The sequence below is a fragment of the Micromys minutus genome (assembly GCF_963924665.1).
Source record: "Micromys minutus genome assembly, chromosome: 26".
Taxonomy (NCBI): Eukaryota; Metazoa; Chordata; class Mammalia; order Rodentia; family Muridae; genus Micromys; species Micromys minutus.
The window spans coordinates 13,787,289-13,815,267 of NC_137961.1; the positions used below are offsets into that span (position 1 = coordinate 13,787,289).

The following is a 27,979-nucleotide window of genomic DNA, read 5'->3' on the forward strand; positions in this document are numbered from 1 at the left end:
GGGCCAAAAGTACAAGTGTTTCCAAAGAGACTGGGTGTGGTCAGGATGGATAAAGTGAGAGGTCAAGTAAACCGGTTCAAAGCAGTAAGCTTCCTAGACTTTCTACCATGGAAATGCCAAAGTAAAGCAGTTTTGTTGAGCAGCGTCTGAACAGGCCTGCCACCCCAGCCTTCACAAGGTGGAAATATAAGGATCAAAGCTCCAGGCTAACCTAGGTGACAAGTGTGATTTCAATGTCAGTATAAACTGACTGCAATGAAAAGAGAGGAGGAGGAGGTTGTAGTGTTTTGAATGAGAATGCATTCCAAGGGCTCATATAATTGCATGCTTCCTCCCCAGTAGGTGAACCATTTGAGGACTAGGAAGTGTGACCTTGTTGGAGGAGACTGGGGGTGGACTCTGAAGTCTCAAAGTTTCTCACCAAGTTTAGTTTCTCCCTGTGGGTCAGGATGTAAAGCTCTCAGCTCCTCCTCCAGCACCATGCCTGCCTGCCTGCTGCCATGTGCCCCACTGCGATGATGATGATGATGATGATGATGATGATGATGTTCTAAACCTCTGAAGATATAAACAAGCCCTGGTTCTTGTTTATCTCTGGGTCATAGCCCTCTGAAAGAATGCCTCCCATAAAATTGTACAGATGGAAATATATGCATTATCTGTTTCATAGCATTTCAGAAGATTGGTTAAGAAAAAAAGAATTACAATCTTTCATATTCCTTCCTAGCCTACATTCCTTCCCCAGAATCCTGAGGGCATTCAACATAAGAGAAAATGGAAGCAGAAAATTTGAGTTGGAACACTAACTACAAAATTCGAACATAGTGTTATACTTTTGAATGTTAAAGAGAGCTTGAACAAAGAGTTATTTAAAAACATAGTCATAATAGTCTTTAAATCCCACAGTTTCCACCTTAAAGCCACCAGATATGACGTAAGACTGAGAGATGAGGTGACAAGAGCTCCCCTAAGAGAACAGAAGTAGCTGAACATTAAATCCAATGGAAAAACCCCAGGAAGTCTATCAAACTCCAGGAAGTCTGGGGGGTTTTTTATTGAAAAAATAATTTGGGTTTTATAAGCTAAATCAAATGACATTTATTTATATCCCCATTACAAGAAAATTTAAGGCAATGTAGACGACTAGAGAAAATAAACCATTATTATAAGTGACAGAAAAGAAAACACAGAAGGAAGAATGGCTTCCTGTTTTTGAGACTGGGGTCTTGTTGTGTAGCCTCCAAGCCATGCTTCCTCCTCAGTCTTCGATGTACTAGGATTAGAGATGGGTACCACGATGAACAGCTCCAAAACTGTGATTAGACCTTTATTTCCCTAAAGTAATTTTTAGAAAGTATGCAGCACTTAAGAATCATATATATATATATATACATACATACATACATACATACATACATATATATATATATATATATATATATGGCTCGGTATCTAGGAAACTTTGCTAGTTTTCCAGAGGACTTGTTTGGTTTCCATGTCCTACATCATGAACTCATAACCTTCAGAACCTTCACCTCCTTATGCATCCTCAAACACATGATATATATTCACAGAGACACACACATACATATAAATAAAAATGACATGAATATATAAAATTCTTGTGCTTGGGATGGAACCTCAGGGCTTTAATTATACTGGGCAAGTACTGCAATACTGCGCAACAACCCTAAGCTTTTTTTTTTAAAATAAGATTTACAATATTTAAACTTTTTTCTTCTATGTATATGTGCTTTCTTTTCAGTTTGCGTTCTGTGTGCATGCGTGTGCATGTGTGTTCTGGTGCATGTGCATCTGAGTCAGGAGCTAGAGATCAACACTGGCTATTTTTCTCACTTGCTCTTTACCTTGTTTTTTGAGGCAGGGTCTCTCCGTGAATCTGGGACTTACTAATTCAGCTGCACTCCCTGTTCTGCAAGATCCGCCTGTGTCCACCTCCCCCACGATGGCGATCCACGCTTAAGTCCTCATGTTTCTGCAGTAAGCTTTTTTGACTGAGCCATATCTCCAGCCAGCTGTGCAAAGCACTGATTCTGCAAGGCACCCATCGTCCACATTTCCCAGAGAATTGATCTGAGGCTCAGAGGAAGGTTTGAAAATAGAGTGCTTGGACTGGTGAGACTACTCCGCAGATGGATACCTGCCTCTGGGCTTGGCAATCTGCGTCTGACCTCTGGGACCCACATATTTCGGGAGAATCCAATTCCAAGAAGTTATATGCTGACCTAGTCTAGTGCCATAGCACACACATGCTCACACTCTTAGATGGACACAATAATCTAGCAAAACAAAACAAAACAAAAATAACCCCTCAGAAACAAAGAATATCAAGTCCCCATGCTCATTTGGTCATACTGCTGTGCTGCTGCTGGCTTCTGCAATCGCTGTGCACTATAAAAGAATTGCCCCATCCATGAACACTGCACCTGGGACACCTGTGGCCCTCGCCTCATATCTTCATGGGGAGGGGAGGATTGCTACCTTAACTGGTACATTCACAACTGGAGGTTGGACAGACATGCAGCCAAGCAAATTCTAATGTAAAGTAGACCAGCTTCAGCCTTGTACAGATCTATACACTGAGGGGCAAAACCAATTTGTCACAGTCGTCCAATCAGGACAGAACCAAGACCAGAAGCCAGGTTTCCTAAGCTCTTTATAGCACATTACCTCTAGTGCTGTGTATGTATTTCTGTGGGGTTTTTTTCTGCATATCTAATTCTTTCCCTTCATAATTTCCCTTGTGTCTCCTGTATAAAGTTCTTTATGTGTATATCTTGGCACACAAGGCCCTGCATGGCCTGGACTCAGGCAACTCTGGCTAGATACCTGCTCTAGGGAATGTTCTTGATTCCAAAGGAGGCTACGCTTCTACAAACATTCTAGAGAGCTGTCCTTCAGGGGCTGAGATAGTAAAGACCACACTCTGAGAGTAAGGACCCGAGTTTCTGAACAGACACTCAGAAAAGATGACTTGGGTGAAGCCACTTAGGTAGGAAGAGACAAACAACCTCAAACCTGAAGCACATGGGGAAGGCTACCTTTCGCATCAAATTCGTGAACCTTTAGCAAACCACCTCCCAAGAAATGAAGAGAAACCTAGTGAGTTTCTGCTTGTCAGTCTTGCAAGTGAAATAGCAACCAACTTCAGTCATCCTAGCCTGACGCCAACATCTATCATCACAGAATGGCAGATTCCCAGAGGGAAGGAATGACAGCAGGAGGCTGGCCACGTTAGCCCACTCATTCCTCCTCCAGCAAGTCTCCTTCCACTGCCAACAGAAGAGGCTTTGGAGCATTAGATTAGCTTCCTTACACAACTCTTAAATTCCCTGTGAACATCATTCTGCTTGGGTGTGTGTGTGTGCGTGTGTTGTTTCTCCTTCCATTGTGGTTTCCAGAGAACGAACTCTAGACAGGTTTGCATTGGCATGTGCTTTTTATCCACTCTTTCGGGACACACTTCTCTGAGACAGGGTCACATGCTTGACCGCTCAGTGTTGTAAGAATGATTTAGAACTCCTGATCATTCTGCCTCTATCTATCTCCCAAGTGCTGAGATTTTAAGTGCATGGCTGGCTTGTAATAACCTTTGTCCTTTTGATACACACTTTTTTGTAACTGGACCAGACATAATCTCTCTAGAAAACTGTTTAGATAGTTAAACTAACTCCATCCTCCACCTTCTTCAAAACCTGGGCTTTTAAAGAACTAAAGTCGGCCTCTTGTTGAGACTCCTGGCAAAACAGAATATATTCAAAGGCAACAACTTTGAACTGCACACACACATACACTTTACCAATTTGATCATGTAGCTCAATACCAGGTATTTCCTTCCATGTTGCTTCTGCATTTATTACAGTGTTTCATACAATACATACAGAGAACATGGTTAAGTTATATATTGTACACATTACATGTATATACAACACAGTATTCAGAATCACGGTCTAATAAACGGCATGCAAATATATATCTACTTCAATATTTATACAATTTTTTTAAGCAGTATGACAGACATACCATGATTACTAACACACACACACACACACACACACACAAAGGGCAGCGACTGAACCTAAACCTAGCCCTGGCTCCATCTCCTCGCGACTCCCCATACCCGGCCTGGTGGGCGGGGCTCCGGGGTAGGCGGGACTCCGACCGGAGGGCGCGGCCGCGGCTCCTCCCCTCTCCTCCGGCGGCGCCGGCGGCGGCAGCACTTCCGGGTCGGCGCGGAGGCGGGGCGGAGGCGCCGCGGCTGTTATTGTTCCGAAGGGCTGGGCCGCTGCGATCCGCGCTCGGCGCTGTCAGTTCGTCCCGCTGCCCCTCGGCCCTTGCTGCTGGCTCTGACGGCGGCCGACGGCGGGCGGGGCCCGGGTTCGCGGCCGAGCGGCGCCGGTGAGGGCGCGGAGGAGGCGCACAGCGGGAGGAGGAGCCGTGAGCCAGGCACGGAGCGGCCGCGGCCATGGCGTACGCCTATCTCTTCAAGTACATCATCATCGGCGACACAGGTGAGGCCGGCGGCGGACTGTGGGGGACCAGGGCGGGCAGGCGGGGCAAACGGCGGCGGCGCCGGTAGGCGCGGGTCGGGCGGCGCGGCGCCTCCCTTCCTCCCATCCTCCCTCGGTCCCCCGGCCGCCGCTCCATTTCCGCAGTGCTGGCGCTGGTGACGTGGGCGCTGCGAGCGGCCGCGGCCTGGCTGGGCCTTCCCAGCTCCGCCCGGGCCCGCTGCAGCCGGGCCCGCGGCAGCCGTTTGCCACTCCCGGAGAGTGTGACAGCAGGATGGCGGTCCCCGGGGGCCCCCCGCTTCGACTGTCTCCGCGGCCCGCGGGGGAGAGAGGGAAGCCGAGCGAATTAGAGCGTGACAGGCCCCAGTCCGGATTTTTCTCCCTGGTCCCTCCTCCCCGACCTGCACGCTTCCGTCTAGGCCCTGGCAAGACGCACCCTGAAGTGGGACAGCCTGTTGAGGAGGAAAAAATAAAATTAAAAAGGAAAAACAAAAAAAAAAAAAAAATCTTTCTTTGAAACATCCTCAACCTCCCAAGTCCGAATAAGTCAGATCACATGACTCGATGGCAGGGCAATTCTTTTCGGGGGGGTCATTAAAGCGATGTAGAGCTCTGGCGACTTTTGCCACGTGTATGCTGGGGTTATTTGATTTAATAGTAATCAAGGCGGCAGGTCAGTGTTCTGGGTGTGAGCATACAGTGGGTATGCTGACTGATTACCCATTTTTTCTTTTTTGCAGTCGTGTCAAGTCCAGGATTACAACTGCTAATTTTCTGGGACCTCGTGTACATTTGTAGCAAAAAAAGAAAAAAAAAAAAAAATCAGTTCCCACTTAAAAAATAGGTTTCTAATAAATTTCTCAAGCAAATAGGCAAGCTGTTCATAAAATACTCTGAATACCTGCGATTTGGGCCTCATTTTGAATCTAATAATAAACGTAAAGCTTGTTTAGGTGTTAAAACTATTAATACACCAGAGTCTGATTTCAGTGGTGACTGTTGCACAACCTGGACCCCTTACACAACTTTGTAAATGTGGAAGCAGCTTGAGGTTGCCCTGTGATGTAGCAGGTTCTATAAGTAACTCTGGAAGTATGTTGATTGCTGCCCAATAAAAACTTCCTGCTGTAAATACAGTTGTTTAGCAAGGTGTGTGTGTGTGTGTGGTTTTCTGTGAAAGGTACTGGGTAAAGCCATATTTTGTAAACTGGAAAAGTGGTATCTAAAATAAAAGCACTGCGTTATAAAAAAAAGTAAAATTGGAGATGTCAGATTAACGACAGCATGCCTGGGTTTGGGAAACAGACCACTGGGTTGTCTCAGCAGCAATTTAGGTTGAGGATCTGCAGGGTCTCCTGTTTTTACTGGAGATCTATTGTGGATTAACAAAGCGGTGTGCAGGGGATAATGGGAGGGCAGAGAGTAACAAGCTGGTGCTCTCAGGACATGTGACCCCGTCCGAATACAGCCCCTGTGCGTTAGAAGGGAAGACACTCCTTTCTTAGCATTCTGGTCTGACCTAGTTCTGGCATTTGACTGCTTGACACTGGGCTGTGCAGTAGCACTTTGTCCACATTCCAGTTTAACTAGTATAGTTTACCCTCCGTTTACTCGGAACCACCTTGTCAGGAGGCAAGCTCTTGATTACTTTTTTGGTTTGATCCTCCATGAACTAAAAGCACCTCCTGCTCTTCTAGCATTCTTTCCTACTGCACCACCTTGCTGTTGCCTGTGGGGCCCAATAGCTCATATAGCTAATGAAATTAATCATGAGCCAAATGGACTATATTTCTACTACTATACATTAGTAATTTCAATTTTTAACCCCAATTCTGCTACCTTTTTTGCTTAGTGCTTTTGCTCAAAAATGTCTACTATTTTATTTCATAGAGAGTATACTAACAAGTATAATGTGATTTATGAAGTGGAAAGTGTTTTTGCTTTGAGCAAACCTAGCTGAGTAATACAAGCACAGAATTTATTAACAGAAAAAGCCTATTTCAGGAACCTAACATAAGTTTTTAACCTCATCATCAGTCCTCCTGTTCCTGGATTAGACGACCTAGGTTAGAGATCTGAGAACTAATCACAAATGCAGTCCTCTTTGTCCAAGATTTCATTATTTGAACTGTTGAGATTATAAAGTCTTAAATTTAAAAAATTTTATGTGTGTGTCTGCATATAGTGTGTGTGCATGTGTGTTGGTTTTTGTGTGTGTTTGGAACCATGTACATGCCTGATATCTGTAGAGCAGAAGAGGGTATCATACCAGATCACCTGGAACTGGAGTTGAGCTACTGTGTATAGCTGTTGAGAACCAAAGCTGTGATCGGCAGCAAGTGCCCTTAACCACTGGGCTACCTCTCAAGGCCCCAGATTAAGAAATCTAATAGGGAAGAAAAAAAAGTCTCAAAATATTAATACATTTATAAATAAGCTCCCAGTCTAAGAGACTCCTTCTCAGAGTTCCTCATTTGTCTCCATCTTCCTGCTTTGATAGCAAGGTTTGATGGCTGCACCATTGGACAGACAATTGCAGAGCAAAGTTATAGATCTTGCACCCCAAAATGCAAGGTCTTATTTATTTGGTGAAGATTATTCTGGTGCACTAGTTCACATGTAAAACTGTTGACACTGGGGAGATGTGACAGATTCGCCCTTCTGAAATGAAGTGTGTGATAACCTTTCTTTAGTGAATAGGAAAGGAAACTGAGAAGGTCTTCCTTCTGTAAAGAGGAAGTGCCACCTAGCAGCAGTAAGGTGCCATGATTCCAGAGTTGTCTCCAGTGTTAAACTCCGTAGAAATTGGACTGTTGGAGTGGAATGGTTTGAGTGCTAGGTCAGGAGGCAGATGGGTACAAAGAGCCAGTTACAGAAGCGTAAGCTGTACTTGCATCCCCTTTTCTCCCTCAGCTTTAATACGCTAATATTAGTGTCCATGTCGCCTCCTGTGTGCATGGCCCAGCCAGGTCTCCACAGTCGGTGTCAACTGCATTTCGTGTTTCGGAGTGCTTGGGGGAGTTTTCAATTAGCAGTAACTACTCCTTGAATAAGTCTCATAGGCTACTTACCTACTACCACAAGAAAGCTCGTGCCATTTCACTTGGCTACTCATCCTCGGGCTAGGAGGCTGTGTCCTGTACTGCAGAAGACAGAGCCACACAGAACCTCCTCAACTTGCCTGTAACTTCAATTTCCTGTTAGACCTTTCCACTTGTCTTACCCACTTTGCTTATTTACAAGCTTTAAGATACTCCACATTTTAACTGTTGTTTAAAAGATGCTGGATTCCCTGGGCTGCCACACCCAGGTTAGTCACCTTCTTTTACTTGCTTGGTTTTTTGTTTTTTGTTTTTATTCAAAACTTCTCTTGAGATGATATTTTATTAGTTCCATGATGACATTTTATTCTTTCATTTGGTCAGTATTGATCCTTTATGCTAGTTTTTCTAATTTGACACTTTTCTTACTGATGTACTTTTCTACTTGGCAGATTTTTCTTTTTTAAGGAATCCCTAAGGATTACTAAGATTTGGTTTGTGTGGACTTTTCTATGACATCAGCATTTAGCACTGTCTGGGTGGTACATTATCTTAAAGGAATCTTAAGGCTTTTTGTAGTTTCTATAGAATATCAGTGCCCTGTTGTCGACCCGTTGGTTTGGGGAATTCTTTTATTTACTTTTGCTTGTGTGTGTGTATCTGTGTATATATGTATTGACATAGGATCTCACTTTTGAAATGATTATTCTGCTCCAGGTTCTTCAGTGCTGAGATTACAGATTTATCTAGTCCTTATTTTGTTTGTCTGTCTGTCTGTCTTTTGGGGGGTGACCTGTTTTAATTTTGTTGTCATTTGTTTTTTGGATTTTCTATATCCCGGGCAGGCCTCAGTTTCTTGGTGTGAAGAAGGATATTGCTGAAATAATCTTCTTGCTTAGACTTTTCAAGTGCTGGGATTACAGGGCATGTACCAGTCTGCACAGCCTAATTTTTTATTTATTATTATTATTTTTTTTTTTTTAGTTAAGGTCTCCCTTTTGTAACATAAGTTGGCCTTAACCCTCCTGCCTCTGTCTCCTGAATGCTGGGATTACTGGCTTGTACCATTCAGTCTTTTATCTTTGAATATTTCAACACATTCATTTGGTTTCATTTTACAGATGAAGAAAGGTAAGCTATGTTTAGAAAGACTTATTTTTAGTAATCGTGGTACAAAGACCTTGGGCTGTTCAATACTGATGGCCTGCTTCATTCCCATTTGGCATCTCTCCCCACCTACCTCAGTTTTACCTTTACCTCACTATACATCCTGGATAATCTGGGACTTGCTGTATAGATCAGGCTAGCCTCAAACTCATAGAGATCATCTGCTTCTCTTCAGTGCTCTCATCCTCACGTATAGCTATTAGTGACTTTGCCTGTGACCAGATAGGGTGAGAGAGAGAAGATGAATATCGATGGCTGTGTTGCTGCAGCCAGCTCCTTGAAGGCAGGATGGCGCCTGGCACAGGCAGTGCTTTCGTGAATGATGACTGTGGGATATGTAGGTTTTGCTGGGTAAACAGCATGGCATTTTCCAAATTATTCTTCATTTCTAGAGATTGTAAAGGGCACAGAGATGGGTGAGCTTTGTGTAAATGGGGGGTATAGGATATATTAATTTCTGTTGTTACTGTAACATGATACCAGTAAATTAGCTGCTCAAACAAAACAAATGAATTTTAGCATTTAACAGTTCAGACTTACGATGTGTCTGTCTTGGGCAAAAGTCAAGCCCTTGGCAAGGCTGTGTTTTGTTCTGGAAAGTCCTTTCTCATATATATAGGTTGTCGGCAGAACTTAGTTCAAGAGCTGTAGCTGTAGGGCTCCTATCCTTGTGTGATGGCTGTCATTTGAGGGCTTTTCCCAACTTTCCATATCCATAACCATGCCTATCCATGTGATACATAGAGAGTGCATGGCGGGTTTTTTTGTGCTTGTTTTTCCTCTCCAAAGGTAGTAACAGACAGTTGTCCACTTTTTTCCTTGTGTCCTATTTTTGTTTTTTGTTTTGGTTTGGTTTGGGAAAGGTTTTGCTTTTTTTGGGGGGGGGGGTCTTGTTTTAAGACAGAGTTTCTTTGGCAGTCCTGGAACTTGGCTTTGTAGACCAGACTGGCCTCAAAGAGATCTGCCTGCCTCTACCTCCTGATTGCTGGGATTAAAGCTGTGCACCACCGTGCCCAGGCCATGTACTTGCCTTTCTAAATCATCTGGTGTCTCCCATGTCTGGTTAGGCTAGGTGTCTCCATTTTTAAAGATGCATGTAATTACACTGAATCTACCTGGATAACCAAAATAACCTTTTCGCCTCCCAGTCTTGAGTTTTGTTTTTGCGTTTGTTGGTTGGTTGTTACTTTCTAGGTCTCATTAGTAGTCAGTGCTGGTCTTGAGCTTGCGGTAGTTCCATCTTCTCTGCCTCTCAAGTGCTGGACTTACCATTGATCACCAGGTCAGCTGCTGTAACTGCTTGTGTAGGGCAGTCCCTCTGCTGTTCTAACTCATTGTATCTGAACATTAGTATCCATGGAGAGACTCTGTTTTTAGTTGGGGGTTAGGAAGCTGTCATAGTACACAACATAGTTCATAACTAAGTTGGATTATAGACTCCGGCCTTTCTGACTCTGGAATCTGCAATTTCCCCTGTATTGTGAAGATTTCTTTGCTTCTCCTAAGCTTCTCAAATTGCTTTTTGTGGGTTTGCTAACCTCTTGATTTGTTAAGTTGCTGTTTGGTGCTGCAAAGTCCTTTAGTCCCTTTATTTAAAGAAATGGTATGTGTACTCATACAAACCGGGCATAATGGTGCACACCACTAATCCTAGCACTTAGGAGGCCAAGGCAGGAAGATCTCTGAGGCCAGCCTGGTCCACAGACTTCCAGGACAGCCAGGGCTACCCAGAGAAATCTTGTCTTGAAACCAATTTTAGAAAAATAATTTAAAAATGTTTAATTGGGCTTACTATCTAAGAGAGTTAGTGTTAGAGTTCATGATGACAGAGCAAAGGCATCACCACAGGAGCAGCCAAGATGTTACATTTTGATCTACAACTGAGGCAGAGATTGAGAGAGCACTAAGAATGTCTTTATTTTGTAGCCTCAGAGCCTACACACCACCAACCCCTATAGCACCCCACCTTGCACTTCTTCCAACAAGAACAAGGCCAAACCTCCTAAACCTTCCCAAACAGTTCCACCAACTGGGTGCCGAGTATTCAAACATACAAGCTTATAGGTGTCATTTTCATTCACACCACCACAATGTGTGACTGTGAATCTCTGTCTTGTTACCTTGAATGTTTTTATCATTATCTCACATTTGTTTTAAAAACCAACCCAGATTTGACCATGCTGCCAAATAATACAGATTAAAAAACCAAACAGGTTTATTTTTTGCCCTCTATGTATCCTAATATTGATTTTCTTCTCCAGCCCCCAGGACATTTCTGCTTACCTTCTTTGTGACCACATGGTACTGTTAAAGTAGTTTGCTATGGCTTGTATTTGTATTCCCAGCTTCTATTGTATTTTCTTGTACTTAGCATTTTTCCTTTTTTGTACCTAAATGGTTTATATACATTTTCTTATAGAAAGATGGTTAATAGTCTGTGTCCATCCGTCTGTCTCTCTATCAGTCCATCCATCCATCTGCAACTCCACTAGTCATTTTTTTCAGTGTATGTGTGCATTTATTCCTGTGGGTACATGTGTGTAGAATCATTCACCCATGCATGTGGAAGTCAGAAATTAACATTGGATGTCTTATCTAGGTTTTTCTTGGGAGGGTATGTTTTTGTCTTTTTGACTCAGGGTCTCTTGATGAAGCTGGAACTCACCAGATTGGCTAGACTGGTTAGCCAGAAAGTGTCAGGGATCCTCTGTCTCCGCTGTCTTTCTCTCCCCCACCCCACCTAGCCCATATTTTCACTGTACCAGGAAGTTTGGTTCTTGGTCCTCTAGCCCCTGCCAGTCTTTCTGCTCCCTTCTTCCTTGATGTTCCCTGAGCCTCAGGCGTAGGGATTATGTTGTAAATGTATCAGTTGGGACTGAGTACTTCATGGTCCATTGTTCTCTACATTTTGACAAGTTGCAAGGTTTCCTGTAATTTTTTTATATAACCCATTACAATATTTTAAAATTTATTTTGAGTCTATAATTAGAAAAATGAAATGTTCTGTATATATAGTAATCATTGAAGAATTTAAATTTATTTCTGCTACTAGGTACCACTGTTAGACAGGGATCAAGACATGGGTGACAAGCATATGGCTTTTTTAGCACGTCTCACACAGGAAGCAATAATATGAATATCACATTTCTGAAGATATGTTACCTGTACATTATAGAACATTATAAAGGCTATCATTTGTGGGATTAAAATATAATTTTTGGGTTGATATAATGTCTGCCAAGTGCCTGTTCAAGCCCCATTTTTTTCTCTAACATCATAGTAGTATTTGAAATTCAAGTGTCAGCTAAGTGTCTCTCATTTATTTACTGCTAGTATGCTGGTGTAAGTAGTATGTTTATGTTTGATATGCTGATGCATGCCTGTTATTCCAGCATCTAAGAAGCTAATACAGGAAGTTGTAAGTTAGAAGCCAGTTTGGGGTGTAGAGTAAGTTCCAGGCAAGCCTGACTGTATCGAGGCCTTATCTCAAAATGAATTAACTACTATTAATTAAATAAACTTGTTGAAGATAGGCATTTGTTCATTTTTAGCAATAAGTTCTATGCATTGAGAAGTAAAATGGTATCACACGTTCCTCTGGTTATTTTGGCTTACATCACACTCTTGGACACTTTTCAAGAGTTAGTATTTATAATTAGAAGATTTTGATTGGTGTGGTAACTCCACTGTATGACCTTGGTTAAGCTCAGATCTCTGCATCTATGTAATGCCAAACATACTTCACTGGATTTTGTTTCTGTTTTTTAGCTTGATATAAAAGTATATACAGGTGCTTTGTAAACCACAAAGTGGCTTACTAATAATAGTACTTAAAGTTAATTGTTCCCTTCATTACGCTTCCTAAAGTTAAATTAGTGGGGTAGGTTTTGCCTATTTAAAAAGGCTAGTTTGCTGATTCCAATCTAACTCCTTGAGTTGAAAACAAGGTGATAATCACAAAATAGTAGCTATTTTGATCTTGATGTCCTTTGTGTTTAATAAACTTGAAAAGGTTCTTTTCTGTCTCAGATGTCTTCCTGAACTACTCAAGATTGGAAGTACTATCAGAGAAAGACATTCCAGTTTTTACCAGTCTTCAGAAACCAATGGCAGGGCAGTAGTCACCCTCTACCTGGACTTCCTCCATGCTTACTTTAATGATCAGTTTATCATTAAGGTACTTTTTTAATATAAGGCTCCTTTTATATCAACTTAACACAAGCTAAAATTATTTAGGAAGCAGGACTTTCAATTGAGATGAAGGTCTCCATAAGATTGGTATATAGGGAAGCTTATAGTGCACATTCTTAGTAAGTGGTGTGGGAGAGCTCAGCCCATTTTATGTGGTGCCACTTCTAGGCTGCTGGTGCTGGTACTATAAGAAAGCAGACAGAGCAAGCCATGAGGGAGCAGAGCCTTTCAGCAAGCAGCACTCTTCCATGGCCTGTGCATGGGTTCCTGTCTCCAGGTTCCTACCTTGTGTTCCTGCCCTTACTTCCCTGGATAATGTAACAACACCTTAAATAAGACTGGGCAACTACACCCTCGAACATGCTTTTGTTCATGGTTCTATTAGAGCAGTAGAAACGATAAGACACCACGTGAAGGGTTTCTCTCATTTTTGAAAGAAGGAGGTTTGTAGTTCTGCAGAACTGTTGTGTAAAAATGAATCTGTTGATAGAGCTATCTCTTCTGTTTGCATGAAGTAATGCTCCCCCAGTTTCAAATAGGGGAAGTAAAAGTGTGCATGACCCTAAAAAGACTGCTCTTAAAACTTTACCTCAGTCAGTAGAATAAAATGACAGAATGACTTACCAGTTACAAGTTAAAACAATCATATATCTGATCCTTGTGTTCTAATTTCATCAAAGGAATTGTGCAATAATTACTATTATACTTTTATAGTGTCCTTTGTAACACCATATACATAAGTCTTAGTTTTTAAATTTTTCTGCATAGTTAAGTCATAATTAATCTGTGATTCTCTTAGTCTACTCCTGTCTTGTCTGATAGAAACCAGCCCTACTTTAACAAGATTTTAGCAAAAACCTTGGCTAGTTCACAGAATTTGGAGGAAGATAGTAGAATCAAGTTTCAAAATGGACATGAAGGAGGAAAAGAGGACACAGCCAGAGTCATGGTGTCTGTCATTAAGATGGTGAGCTCATGCCAGTGACTCTGTTGGGCTCTTTCATCTGTGTTGTGGCAACTATGGATTGTTCTCCCAATGACCCTTGATTTTTGTCACACCCTCTCAATATTTCAAGTTTTGAGCAGCAGTATCTGATTGGCCCAGCCTCTCAGTTTTCCATCTTAGCTGCTGAGCACTGGGATTAAAGATGTTGTCAGCACACCCGGCCACCTCACCATTTCTCTTCAGTGTTGTTACCGGTAATTTGTGTGTTTGTGTCAAAAGCCAGATTTCCGCATCAGCTGCTGTTTGCATTTGAATTTTTATAGATGTTGCCAAAAGACCTTCTTAAGTCTGGGGGTGTTTAATCTGAACTTCCTGTATATTTCACGGTCTTAAATTTAACAAGCTAATTTTAGCACTAATTATGTGGATTAATTAACTAGTCTGTATTTTCATAATTTAGCAATTTGTTTTTGTTAATGTTGCTCCTTTGGTTCTTAACTTATCTGTAAATTACATGAACTAGTTTATCTTGCTTACAGTTTTTAACTTTGCAACAAAACATTTATGTCCTAACATACTTCTTATAGGTCATGTATAATAGATTTTATTCTATAGTAATAATAGATGTATCTACCTTCTTTCCACAGCATCATGAAAGAATGTTTTAAGCTACTTACTTTTGAGCAGTGTCTTACTGTGTAGTCCAGGCTGACCATGAGCCCTCAATGGGCCTTCTACCCCAGTCCCTTGTATTCTACAGTTACAGGGACGCAGCACCATGTCTACTTTTGTGTTGGTTCTTTTGCTTTATTTCCCAACTCTGGAAGTGTTTATTTAATAGGTCTATAATAGAGTGCAGTTGGCCTCACTTTTTCCCCTTTTATTTCTGAGATGGGGTTATACTCTGTAACCTGGCAGACTTATATTTTGCCACCTCATCCTCTCAGGTACTGGGCTCACAGGTATATGCCACTTTGCTGCCCAGCTACGTTTCAGGTAAACAAAAGAAAAGTTTTTAGGTTTATCATGATGGATTCATTTTAGTAGTGTAGATGAGATCTTTCAATACATGTGAGTTGGTTTAGATACACAATTATTGAGGCTGAGTCCAATGTAGACCAGGCTGGTCTCAAATTTGGTATGTAGATGAGGATGACTTAAACATTTGATCTCCTGCCTCTGTCTCCTACATGCTTAGAGTACAGGGGTGAAGACACCATGCCTAGTCAGTTTTTATGTGGTGCTGGGGGATAAACCCAAGGCTTTGTGCATACTATACTAGGCAGCTTTGAGACCAGCCTGGGCTACATTGGATTAGCCTCAATAAAAATATAGAAAGAAGTAAAACTGGAGAAAATGAGAGAAGGGTCTCTACTCTCTGCAGCTCGGCAGAGCATCATGGCACCTAGATGTCCTTAGAGGGACAAACTCATGGCAGTTCTCTGAGGAGCTTAGATGGGTTGGATCCTGCGGGAACTCCAGAGGCAGTGAAGCAGTACTGGGGGAGCTGGCCATAGAGAGGCGCAGGCGCTGTTGCTGTCCGGAAGCAGCTGTACCTGCTGCAGGTCCTCTGATCTCACTAGCAGGCTACCGTCCTAGTGCACTCCTGCACGTGTCCCTTTTCAGAGGAAAATCATGTGTAAATTCAGGATTGATCACGGCAGACATGGGATTCTAATGTAGCACAGTCGCACTTGACTCCCTGGAATACTTTCCTGTCTGAAAATACCAATTAAAAAAAAAAAAAAAGTTGAGAGGCCAGAGAGATGGCTCAGCAGTTAAGAGCACTGACTGTTCTTCCAGAGGTCCTGAGTTCAATTCCCAGCACCCACATGGTGGCTCACAACCATCTGTAATGGGATCTGATGCCCTCTTCTGGTGTGTCTGAAAAAGTTGGAAAAGTGGTTGATTTTCTTGAAGTGTAGACTAGATTTGTCGTAGAGAAATGAGTAGTCTCTGTGTTCTCTTACTCAAACACGACATTAACTGAGCGTTCACTGAGCATCTACTTTCTAAGGCTGTTGACTACTAGAGTAATTTTCAGATGACCAAAGAGTAACTGTTAACTGCACCCGAGGAAGAACCTAGATTGCACTTGGATGGTGAAGGTACGGTTTGCTAAATGGCTGATAAAGAAGACCTGAATGGGTAAAATGTCAGGCTTGTCTTTAGGTTCTAGGAAAGGGGAAAGCACCAGCATGCTGCCACTTTGTGTCCTCTTCATGCCTCTCAGCAGATGCCATTAGGTCAGTAGTGTGATCGCTGGAATATGAGCAAACAGGGCTTGAAAACCTAAAGCAGCCTTTCTTGTCAGTGCCGTACAGGGCTCAAATCTAGTCCAGTAGATATTAGTCATCTCTCACATTTGTTGGTTGGTGATATACACTGAAATACAGAAGGTTCACCAAATGCTTAAAAAATAAGAATAGACCCTACTTTGAAGAAATAGATACACCCTTGCTCTACAGGGTTAGAATCAACAGAGCTGGAGATCAGAACTTATCTTAGTGCAGAACACTACTTGTCTAGCAAGCATTAGGCCCTGGATCTAGTTCTCAACATGGGGATGTTGGTGGGGAAGACTCAACAGAACCAGCTAGCTACGATATGTTCTCTGATTGGGGAACTGGGTATAGACTGTCTTATGAAACATTAGCTTGTGAGCGAATATATACTTGTAATGGTATAGCAGGGGTATCGGATGTTTAAAAAAAAAAAAAAAAAAACAACGCTACCCTTCTACTTCTTTATGCCCATAACCCTGGCACAGTTGTATGTAGTAGAGATTGGGGGGGGGGGGGATGGAAACTACTGATAAAAGTTAGAAAATCCCTTCTTTGTGTAAGCTAATAGTAAAAATGGAAAAGGTATTACAGGAAGTGAAAATTTTTCTAAAGAATGGACACTTCAAATACTCTTTATTTTTTAAATAAAAGTACAGCCCGGAGTAGATGCGGGAGTTTCTTTGCAGTGGAGAAATAGGACAAATTGCTTCAACCAAGATGAACAGTTATTTTTCATGTGTTAAAAATAAAAATCGTCTCTGTGGACTTCCTCTCAAACACTCAGGACTGAACCTAGTCATGACAAAATGAAATTCGAACAGGGGATGCACTACAGAGCAGCTGAGCAGCGTCCCCCAAACTGTCAGTCTGATCAAGGGCAAGGAAAGGTGAAAATTCCATCTACCATGGCCTGGGAGCCCAAGGAAATATGTTAACAAATGCTTCAAGATACCTGAATGGTATCCTGAAGTCAAAGCCTAAGAAAAGGAAAATGGAAATTTTGAGGAAGTAAAGTCAAAAGGGACCTTGCCTCACAGGTATGACCCCCAACACTGGGAGCAAAGAACGGGGGTAACTACCAGTGCTCTCTTCTGTGTATTCATTGTGGAACCTTAGCCAACAGCTGCTGTGTGCATAGTGTGTCTGTGGCTACGATGACCCTGCTTCTAAAGGCCTTTCAGTGAAGCCTGGCTTCAGATGTTGGCCAGAGTCCAGGTTTGTTTTCTTGGAGTGCATGCCACACTCAGGGAGAGCAAGATAATAGCAGAAGCCTGTCAGGGTTCCCTCCAGCTTTGAGTGTAAGGATATTTATTGTGTTGTCCCCAGAAGCCAGACAATGAGATCCGTTGTTTGTAACACTTAACCAGAAAGTGTCCACATTTTAAAAATTAGAAAGCCTTAATCATTTTGTCAATACTATCATGTGGTACTAAAGTCTTAAGGATAAGTTAAGGTGGGGGGCATGGTCACTGGATAATACACACACACACACACACACACACACACACACACACACACACACACACACACACACACCCCACATACCACATATAACTATATAACTGCAGTAATGAGAGTCTGAGGCAGGAGATTACAATTTGGGGCTAAGCATGGTCCATCTAGTAAATTCTTATTTCTAAAGTAAAAATAATTGTAATGTACAAAGGCAGACTATGTTTAAGTGATACTGGCAGAGGGGCACATAGACGCTCATTTGAAGCTACCTGCTTTGCTCATTTTGCATCCTAGAAGTGTTTCCATGTTCTGTCACCCTTACAGAGATAGATGATTTGCATAGTGGGTTGACTTCTTTATGACATCTTATATCCTCACCCTCCAAATAACAAATTTTTTGAGATAAGATCCTGGCTGTGAAGCCCAGATTTGCCTAATACTATGTAACCCAGGCTGGCCTCAAATTCACAGGAGTTCTTCTAATTCAGCCTCCCATGTGTGAGGATGTCAGGTTTTTATTGATTCTTTAGCAGTCTTTCAGCTTCATCAGCGTATTTGTTTTTAATGCTTTCCATTTTTCAGGGGAGTATCTTACATTGTTCAAACTGCTTTTGTTTTGTAATATGACGTTAATTTCTTTATTTCTATGACCAAGTAGTAGTACCTAGAACATAGCAGTTGAACAGTCAATAAATAGTTTCATCTTTCTTTTTTGGAGGTTATTGCATTTTCAGGGTGTTTAGTTGTTGGTTGGTTTTTTGTTTTGTTTATAGTAGCATGGCTGTCTTCCTGGCTTTCTTCCCTCTGTCTTTGTTTCTTTAACCTTGTTTCATTCTTTTTTGCTCTTTGTAGTTTTGTATGGTTTGGGGGTTTGTTAAGATGAGGCTGGCCTCAAACTCTGTAGCCAAAATGAACTTTTGCCTCTGCCTCTAGTGCTGTATTACTGATGTGTTTCACCATGCCTTGTCCTTTCTATTAACATGAAATGTATAAAATGTCAGACTTTGTTGTGTAGAGTATAGAACACACATGGATCATATTCACCCCCATTGCCTTGTTACTGTTCCCCTCCTTTGTCCTTTTCTCTAATAATCCTTTTCTGTCCTTCTCTTTCTCTGTCTCCCTCTCTTCCCTTAGATAGGGCATACCAGAAAAGAAGTAAAGCTTGTCCTTCTAAGTCTGCTTTCTTTTGTCTACCATGGTCCTTCCCAGTTCTGCCATCTTCCTAACCTTAATCTTTACTAACACTCCACTGTGTAATATGTCCACGTTTTCCTTTCTTTAGGAGGTCACCTGCCTTTAGATTTAGTTCACATCTCAGGTCCAGATTAGTTTATCTTGAAATTCTTGGACACATCTGCAGTGCCCTCTTTCCAAGTGAGATTGTGGTTGACACTTTGTCATATGTCTTCGGGGTCCATATCCGCTCAGCTTGCTGTCATCTTGAAGAATCTTTAATGCTTGTATTAATTTTTTTAATTTTCAGCATACTTTAAATTTTATTATTTGAACCTGTGATATTTCTTTGAGGGAGGAATACTTATTTTCTCTTTATCTGTAGTTTTCTTTTTTGTTTTGCATAAGTTCGTGCATTCATGCATGTATTTGTGTGTTAGTGTTACTGGGTACCAGATCCAGGGCTTTGTGCATGTTAGGCAGTGCTTTACCACTGAGCCACACAAATCACAACCCTGATAGGATTTTCTTTTTCTCATTTTAGAAACAGGAAAATTGAGGTGAATTTTTATAACTTTTTTGTTCAAGATATATGAGTTAAAAACTGAAAAAGATTTTAACTAACGTTAAATTAAAAGGAATTTCTACTATAGGATCTGTATTTGAATTTTATCAATTTAATTAACATTTAGAGTTCCAATCTGAGATTCTCAGGATTCTAAGGCTGGAGGATTGGTGTAAATTCAAGGACAGCCTAAGCTACATAGCATGACTCTGTCTTAGAAAAGCAAAATTTAACAAGCTTAAGCCTAGGCTAGGTTGTTCACTCCCTGGAGTTTTGTTTCGCACCCCCACCCTTCCTTGTACAACTCTGTTCTCTGTACTGGTTACCAGTGACCCTGGCCCTTCCCATACCTGTGACTGGTTTTCCCTTCATATTTTGAATGTAAGTTGTTCGGCTTGTGAAAAATAGAATCATCACCAATTTTTAAGACTCTTGAAATTACCAGAAGTCTTAAAATGACTCACCGGATTCTTAGGAATCCAGTGCTTCTTGCAAAGGGCTCCTTGCCCAAAATCTCTTGAGGACTAAATAGATAAAACTTCAAGCTTTAAGGCCAACCTACAGATTCTCTGGAGAGGAGCTTCAGGAACCTGATTTTTGATGTGCCATGATATTAAATGTGGCTACAGGCATGGCCTTTAGGTACTCAGTCTCACAGCACTACGTCCTACAAAGAGAACAATCAATGACTTGGACCCCACGTTAAATACAATAAAATAAAAGGCTGAGGTAGGAGGATTGCTTTGTTTTTGAGTTCAAGTATAGCCTCTGCTACATAAATCAGGACAGGGAAAAAAGAAGAGACGCAGACTTGATGGTTACAGCACTATTACATGCATCATTCGTGTTACACAGAGAAGTCATGGTACCTAATCAGGGCCTTGAAGTGTAGTGTTATCAGTTTGGCAAGATGGCTTATCGGAGAATACCTGCCAGAGAAGCCTGGTAACCTGGCTTTGAGCTCTGAGCCCCTCCTGGTGGAAGTAGAAAACTAATTGCTGGAAGTTGTCCTTTGACCACCACCCATGCATCATGACACACACTTTAACATATATGCACATACACACCACGAATAATAGTATTTTCCACATCAGATGTTTTGGAAGAAGAAATGATGAGTAAACTTTAGATCTTTTCCATAAGGAATTTTGTTTATTAAAAAGATGAAAATAGCCATTTAAATAACTGACAGTGTAAATTAAAATTAGTAATAAATGCCTTTTCAGAAAAAAAAAAGTTTATTAAAGATCACATCCATAAAAATGGAAGAAAGGCCTTCATGAATGAAGGTTATCAGCCTCACAGAGCTCAGGGAGCGGTAGGTGGGGGTAGTTAACTGTTTGCTGAGGAAAGCAGAGAGTCTTTGCCTTCTAAACACTTCTGTCGTTTCCAAATACCGCTGCTTTGGGCTTTCTCCTTGCTCTGAAGCCATCTCAAACAAAGGTAACGTTGAGGTTTAGCTTACTAACTGTTCTGTGTGGTGACTGTGAGGTTGCTGAACAAAACTAAGTTATCCTCCCTCGAGAGATGTGGGTGTGTTTTGAATGTGAGATTCTTGAAGATTTGTCTGCTGAAGAAAGGATTCAGTGCAAGGAGAAGCATAACCAGGGGGATGAAAAGGGCTGGCGAGCTCTCAGGACCTACAGAAAAACTGCCCTACCTGTGAAGAGAAGGGGCAGGATGGTGCTCTAGGATTGAAGGGACTCGGGCAGCACAGATGCACAGAGGGAGCTTGGCATAAAGAAGTGAAACATTTGGTAAAAATCTGTTGAATTTAGACTTTTTAGTTAAATTAGATAATAAATGAGTTCTAGAGTTACTCTGTGTTCTGAGTGCGTTATGTTAACTGATTTAATTCACCCAAATCTGATAAAATGCCTTATTCAACTTTCCTGGGGTGTTGTGGTGAGGACTGCGAAGGCCTATGCTGTTCTAGAACTTTAGCTGCCATGCTGCCTTTGCATGGAAAGCTACTGAGTAAGGAAGGGCAAAGTGTTCTTTTAAGACATTGAGAAATGCAAACAGTGACTGGCTGTTCACAGCAGCAAAACCCTGCTGCTACTTTCTAAGATCAGTCTAATTTCTGTGGGTTCTTTCTCTGACTGTTTATTCATGTTGTAATTTCCAGGTGTTGGTAAATCCTGCTTATTGCTACAGTTTACAGACAAGAGGTTTCAGCCGGTGCATGACCTCACAATCGGTAAGTTTTCTGAAAGAAAACACATTCAATGTTTTGAAGAGCTTATGTATAGTATACGAGTGGGTCCATTGAACAAGCAGTGAAAGTAGATTTGTTGTGCAGAATTTAGTCTATTGCTTTTAAAAATAAATAGTAAAAATCAATATTAACTAACTTTTTATACAAGTTTGGAATATGAAGAACATTAATATTAAGATTTCAATTCTATTTAATTATTAATTATATTTTAAGAGACAAAACTGCACCACAGTGGGTACTTAACTGAAAATGAAAACACGTCTAATAGTAAGTGGGCAAACTGTTTCACCACTTCCCATTTCACCTTTTCTGTGTGTGCAGTGGAGACGACAGTGTCCCCCATGTCACCGTAGCAGTAATGAGCTGTAATGGAGCAGAGCCCTCCGTGCGGCCATACTGCATGCTTGTCTGTAGTCGTTAGCCAGGACCGTTTGCCCACTAGGAAGTGTGAGAGAGACAGGTACTAGTAACAGATAGTGTTAGTTATTGATGTTTTACATAGTGTGACTTCTACTTTTTATCAGTACACGAAGCTTCAAATTTGAAATGAGCAAAAAACTAAACGTTGTAGATAGTTTGTTTGAAAATTATATTGGTGGTCAGGCAAGGTGACATGATCCTGTAAACCTAACACTTGGGAAACAGAGACAGGAGGTTCACTGTAAGTTCAGAGGCATTCTAGGGCAGCCAGGGCTATATAGCAAAATGTCTCTTTAAAACATTAAATTATCAATAGATGGATGGGTGGGTGGGTGGTGGATGGGTAGATGGATGGATAATCTAGAGCAGGGGTTCTCACCCTGTAGTTTGCAACCCCTTTGGGGGTTGAACTATCCTTTCAGAGGGCTCAAACATCAGATATCCTGCATATCAGATATTTACATTATGATTAATAACAGTAACAAAATTAGTTATGAAATAGCAATAAAATAAATTTATGGTTGGGGGTACCACAACTTAAGGAACTGTTTTAAAGAGTCATGGCATTAGGAAGGTTGAGACCCACTGGTGGGGGAGGAGCTTTGATAGATAAGGAATCTAGCTGGATGATTCTTTGTTTCAACCTGCTAAAAGCTGGGATTAGTTAAATGTAGACAAAGAGAGTAATTGGAGATCTTCCTTCTTTTGTTTACTATCATTCTCTCACTGATTGCCTAGTTCTGTCTTGGAACTTTGTATGTTCTGTTACTGTTTGTTTCAGATAGATCTCTAAGTGTGAACAGACAGACATTGAGTTTGCAGCCCTTCGCCTTCACCTCCTGAACTCTGGGTTACAGTTGTGTTTGCCACACCCAGTCTCTTGATTTTATTATGTTATTTACTCCTTACACTTTACTAACGGTAAATACAGGGAGATCTAGGAGTTCAAGGGCAACCAACCTCAGCTTCGCAGTGAGTTTAAATCTAGTCTAGGCAGCATGAAGCCCTATCTCAAAAGACAAATCAAAACAAAACCAGAAAACATAGGACTAGTGAGGTTTAGCTTAACCAAAAACTAAGGATGTGTGACAACCTCTTAGAAACCCTCTACTTTGTAAAGTCTTTTGGTTTTGTATGGGTTTTTTGTTTATTTGGTGGTGGTGGGTTGTTTGTTTTTGGAGTTGTTCCACATGGACAGACAGTGCTTTACCCAGACAACCCAGGTGATTAAATGAAAATCTTCACGGCAGGCATAGGATTTCTCACTGAGTCTTTATTGGTCAAGTAGGTTCCAGAAGTACCCACAATAACTCAGGTTATTACCATTGCTCTTGGTAAGAACTTAATATCATGACCAACCCTGATGCTAAAACTGCAACACAGTATTGTTGCAGGACATAAAGAAATCAAACTGGTACTGATGTGGAAACTTGTTACCTGTTGGCTAATTTTTGTAATGCTGGAAGGTGCTATAGCTTGTGTGGAGGAGACAAGCTTCAGTGCAGTTTCCCAGCAGCAAATCCTGCATGCTATTGTATCTTTCCAGGCACAAATGTTCTGTCATAAACCAGACGCTTTTGGATTAGATTTGAGGCCTGCTCCACAAGAGGGAATACATATCTAAAACTGTAAATGTGGTCAAAAGCCCATAACTAGGGAGGTCAGGCCCTAGCCTCCTTAGGCCTTGGATATATTACTGTTGTCTTCTTAAATGAACGTAATATCAAGCTGCCTTCTGAATAGTTATACAGATAGAGTAACAGTTAATGTGGAGTCTCGTGCCTGGTCAAAGCTGAGAATAAGTAAGTGACTGTCAGTGCTCAGTCCTTGGTGGGACATCTATATCAAACACCCCTGGCTTAGATAAAAGAGGTACCAAAGAAGTAAGAATTAGAAGATGGAGAAGATTGCTAGGAAGCCATTTTACTCATGAACTCACTGCAGCTATGGTAACTTACACAAGATCAAGCAAACAAGATGTCAGCATTTCAATAGGCAGCACTAAACTAACTGAACTCAGACGTTAAAGAATGGAGAGGACATGCATCCGAAAAGGGGATGCATTTGGCAGTGGAGACAGAGAATTGGGGGTGCATATGGTCAAGATACATTGCTTATGTTGTGTTTTATAAAACATGGTATGAGGCCACAGAAGAGGGTGCCTTAGAGAGCCCTTGCTGATGCATATATGACAGGCCTAGTGTAAAAGGAGGTTTATTTGAGACCTGGGAAGGGGGTCTGGAGAAGGGTGGAAAGGCAGAGGAAGGAAGGGGACAGAGAAGGACAGAAAGAGAGAGGACGAGAGAAAGAAGAGGCCAGCCAGGGTTATAAGGGAAGAAAGAAAATAGATGGAGAGAGGAAAGATTTCGGGGAGGGAAGGACAGGGAGGCCAAACAGTCCTTCAGTAGTGTGCCAGGCATGTGCCTGGCTGTTGCCAGCTAACTGTTGAGCGGAGCCTGGAGGAAATGCTAGCAATTTACATATATGAAATTGTCAAAGAGTAAAAGATACTTTTTAAAGATATGTATTAGTTGCTTTTTTTATTGCTGTGTTAAAATACCATGACCAAGGAGACTTATAAAAGAGAGCATTTGATTGGGCGCATGGTTCCAAAGGGTTAGCCGCTGATGGTGGAGTGAAGGTGCTGATGGTGGAGTGAAGGCGAGACAGCAGGAAGCTCATTCCTGAATCCCCAGCAGGAGGCAGAGTACACTAGGAGTGGCACAAGCCTTTTTTAAAACCTCAAAGCTGTACTTCCTAATCCTTCCTAAACAGGTACACCAACTAGGGACAATTCAGATGTGAGCCCAGGAAGGCTATTCTCATTCAAACCATCAGAGAGACTGTATCAGCAGGAATATCAGTGATCCACAGGTTTGGATAACTTCTAGTCTAGACAGTGATGATGGCTGAACTCAGTACTTCTGTTTAAATCTAGTCCCATGGCTTTTTCACGTCCTTCCTCAATGGACTTGAAATCCTGGTAGCTAGTTGTAGGAGAGAGTATGTCCTAAAATGACTAGCCATACAGTTGTTTTCAATATAGAGTATTTCTAAAAACATGTTCTTCCTTTTCACTGACTCATATGCATAAATATCTAAGTTGCTGCAGAGTACCCACTAGAGTAAATGGATTTGAACCCGTCAGAAAATGGTATACAGTATACTTGTGAAGAGAGACTAAAGAAGGTTGTTTGAAATTTACACAGCTGCCATCTGGCTTCATTCTAGGTTATTGGCTGATAAGCAGACACTGAAAAATCGGAGGCTAAAAGAAAAGAGAAACCAGAGACCTTTTTCTACTTCACTCAGCCTGGATTGACTTATGTTCTCCATTACTTCAGCCCTCGACCCCAGTCTGATAAGCCATTGCTAGTGTGGCTCCTGAGCTCTTACCCCAGTCTCTCCCCGTATCCTCTGGTCAGGAAACAGCAACAGTTGCCTGCTGTGGCTCATCTCTGAGCTGAGTCCCCACCTCGTCTTTGAGTCTCTTGCCTTTCTGTGTTATAACAAATTCTATATACTAGGCATTTGAGTATTTAAGTGTGGTTTCTGCCTTTCTGACTAAGACCCTGGCTGGTATACCTTTCTTCTTCACATCTGACTCTCAAAATATTTTTTTCACTTTTTTAGAATTTGTTTTTATTCTTTGGTAGTTTTATATGTATGTATGTGTGTTTGTGTGACTAATTTTAGCCCCTGTTGCCCATAACCCCGTTAATTTCTCTTTTCTCATTGAAACCCTTCTCAGCAGGCCCCTCTCTTACTTTCATATCTCTTTTTTAATGTTAAAATAAGGTTGCCTGTATAAGCATGGGTGGGGAGTTACTTACTGGAGCATTGGCAGCTTACTAGTGATAAAACTGAAGAAGGCGATACCCTGCCTCCAGCCACCATTAACCATCCTTCAGGGAGGAACAGAGCCTCCTGATCCCTTCCTTCCCCATGGTGAGATGTGATAGCTGTCCAGGTGAGCACAGCTGCTGTAAGCCATGCGCCTCAGCTGTCTTCTGCCCAGAAGATCCTCTTTCCAACACTCTGCTCTAGTGCAGTCTTTTCCAGAGCCTTCCACAGCCTTCCCTGAAGCTCGTCTCCCTTAAGGTCAGGGACTCCATTTATTCTCTGTACTCTGACCAGTATTGAGCCTCTGTATTAACCCTGTGCACTGCAAAAAGAGTATCTCTGCTAAGGACTGTCTGAAAACTACACTGTTCTATAGGTATAAATGTAAGCATTTAAAAGGCAGTTTGATATTATGTCCATTTAGTTAAATAACAGAAGATTCTTTATGGCTTATGACCTTCTTTGTCCTGTGCTCTTGGCCAGGTTTATAGAACCTGCCATGAGTTTTCTACTGTGGAGTGAGTCTTAAATTCAATCAAAAAGCAATTGATTATCTACATGATACTTACGGCACTCTTGCACCAATGGACATATCTTGTCAGGCTAGTTGATTTTTATAGTTGACAATAATCACAACTGGGTAAATTTTGGTAACTTGTCTGCTCTACAGTCTCTGTGCACCTTTTGACACCATGAAAGCTAACCACTAGGTCGGTCAATCTAATACCTAGATACCTCTAGGTATCTTGTACCTAGAGCAGTGGCAATAACTTGTTCTGTGTTAAGGCTCTGGTACCTCTCTTACCAACAACTTTAGGGAAGTAGAGTTGTTGGCACTGGAGATTTTCATATTGCCTCTTAAGTAACAAAATCCACCTAACAGATTTAGCAGATCAAAACTTTGTTGTTTTAAGTAACTTTGTGTCCCATAAAAACTGAGGAAGGGAGAACCTGGGTCTGGCCAGAAGAGGAGCTTTTAAGGAGATGGAACTTCTGCCTCTACCACACATCCTCCTATGCCTGCTTTATTTTTCTCTGCCTGTTCCCAGTGGAGGATGGGTGGGTGGGTGGGTGGGTTGGTTGGTTGTTTTTGTTTTTGTTGTTGTTTTGGGGTTTTTGTTGTTGTTTCCTATCTCTATGACAAGAAATAGTTACTATGGTCAGCTCCAAAGTTGTATCATTCAGAAGATTAAAGAGTTTTGTAAATATAAATCCAAGTTCATTGGAAAAGAAAGTTCTTTGGTTCAGTTTGGTACAGACCCACTTATTAACTGGGAACTACAGATGTGGGTCAGCTCAGGTTATAGGCCCAGGGTCAGCTTGCTTATCTTACCAACTGTCCTGGTAGTGGGATTTAGATGCTTAGTCATATAATTACCATCATAATTTCCTAACCCTTAAATGTTAACTGGTCATCTTAATTGCTTATCTATTGCTGTGAAGAGACACCATGAGCAAAGCAACTTATAAAACATTTAGCTGAGTTTAGTGGCAAACACCATTAATCCTAGCAGTTGGGAAGTAGAGGGTGGTAGATCTCTGTGAGTTCAAGACTAGCCTGATCTACATAGGGATACCCTTGAAAACAAACAAAACAACAAAAGAAAGCATTTAACTGGGGGCTTGCTTAGAATGTCAGAGGATGTGTCTGTGACCATCATTGTGGGGAGCATGGTGGCAGACAGGAAGGCATAGCATTAGATCAGTAGCTAAGCATTTCATCCTGATATTCAAGTTGTGGGGAGAGACTAGACCTGGACTAACTTTTAAAACCTCAAAGTTCATCCCCAACATCCTTCTCAAAATAATTCCACTAGCTTATGTTGGCTTATCTGTTGACTTCTCTGAGGGGCTTTTATGCCATATCATGGTGGTTTTATAGCCAGAAGAGATGTTTTTAAAGTATATATGCGTACGTGTGTGTGTAGATGAGCATATGTGAAAAACTAAGATTTACATTTTTCATTCTAGTACCTCACAGCTCCCGTGTTTTTCTTCTCTAGAGTTCCAATATTTCTGACCTCAAAATCGTGAGCATAACCATTAGTTCCTAGATCGAGTATCCCAATAGAACAAGTATTAGAACATCAAGTGAAAACCATAGCAAGCTTATATCATAGAAGACATATTCTCTTTCTATCTC

General features: G+C 41.5%; 1 protein-coding gene across 1 annotated transcript in view; it reads left to right on the top strand.

The window, feature by feature from the left end:
- The first annotated feature begins 4,250 nt into the window (after positions 1-4,250).
- The window catches only part of RAB2A (RAB2A, member RAS oncogene family), a 55,617-nt gene continuing 31,888 nt past the window's right edge, over positions 4,251-27,979 (top strand). Inside the window, exons 1-2 of the mRNA XM_080938489.1 lie at positions 4,251-4,532; positions 21,484-21,555. Coding sequence (XP_080794615.1) covers positions 4,487-4,532; positions 21,484-21,555 — 118 coding nt within the window. The 5' untranslated portion in view covers positions 4,251-4,486. The remainder of the gene's footprint in view (positions 4,533-21,483; positions 21,556-27,979) is intronic.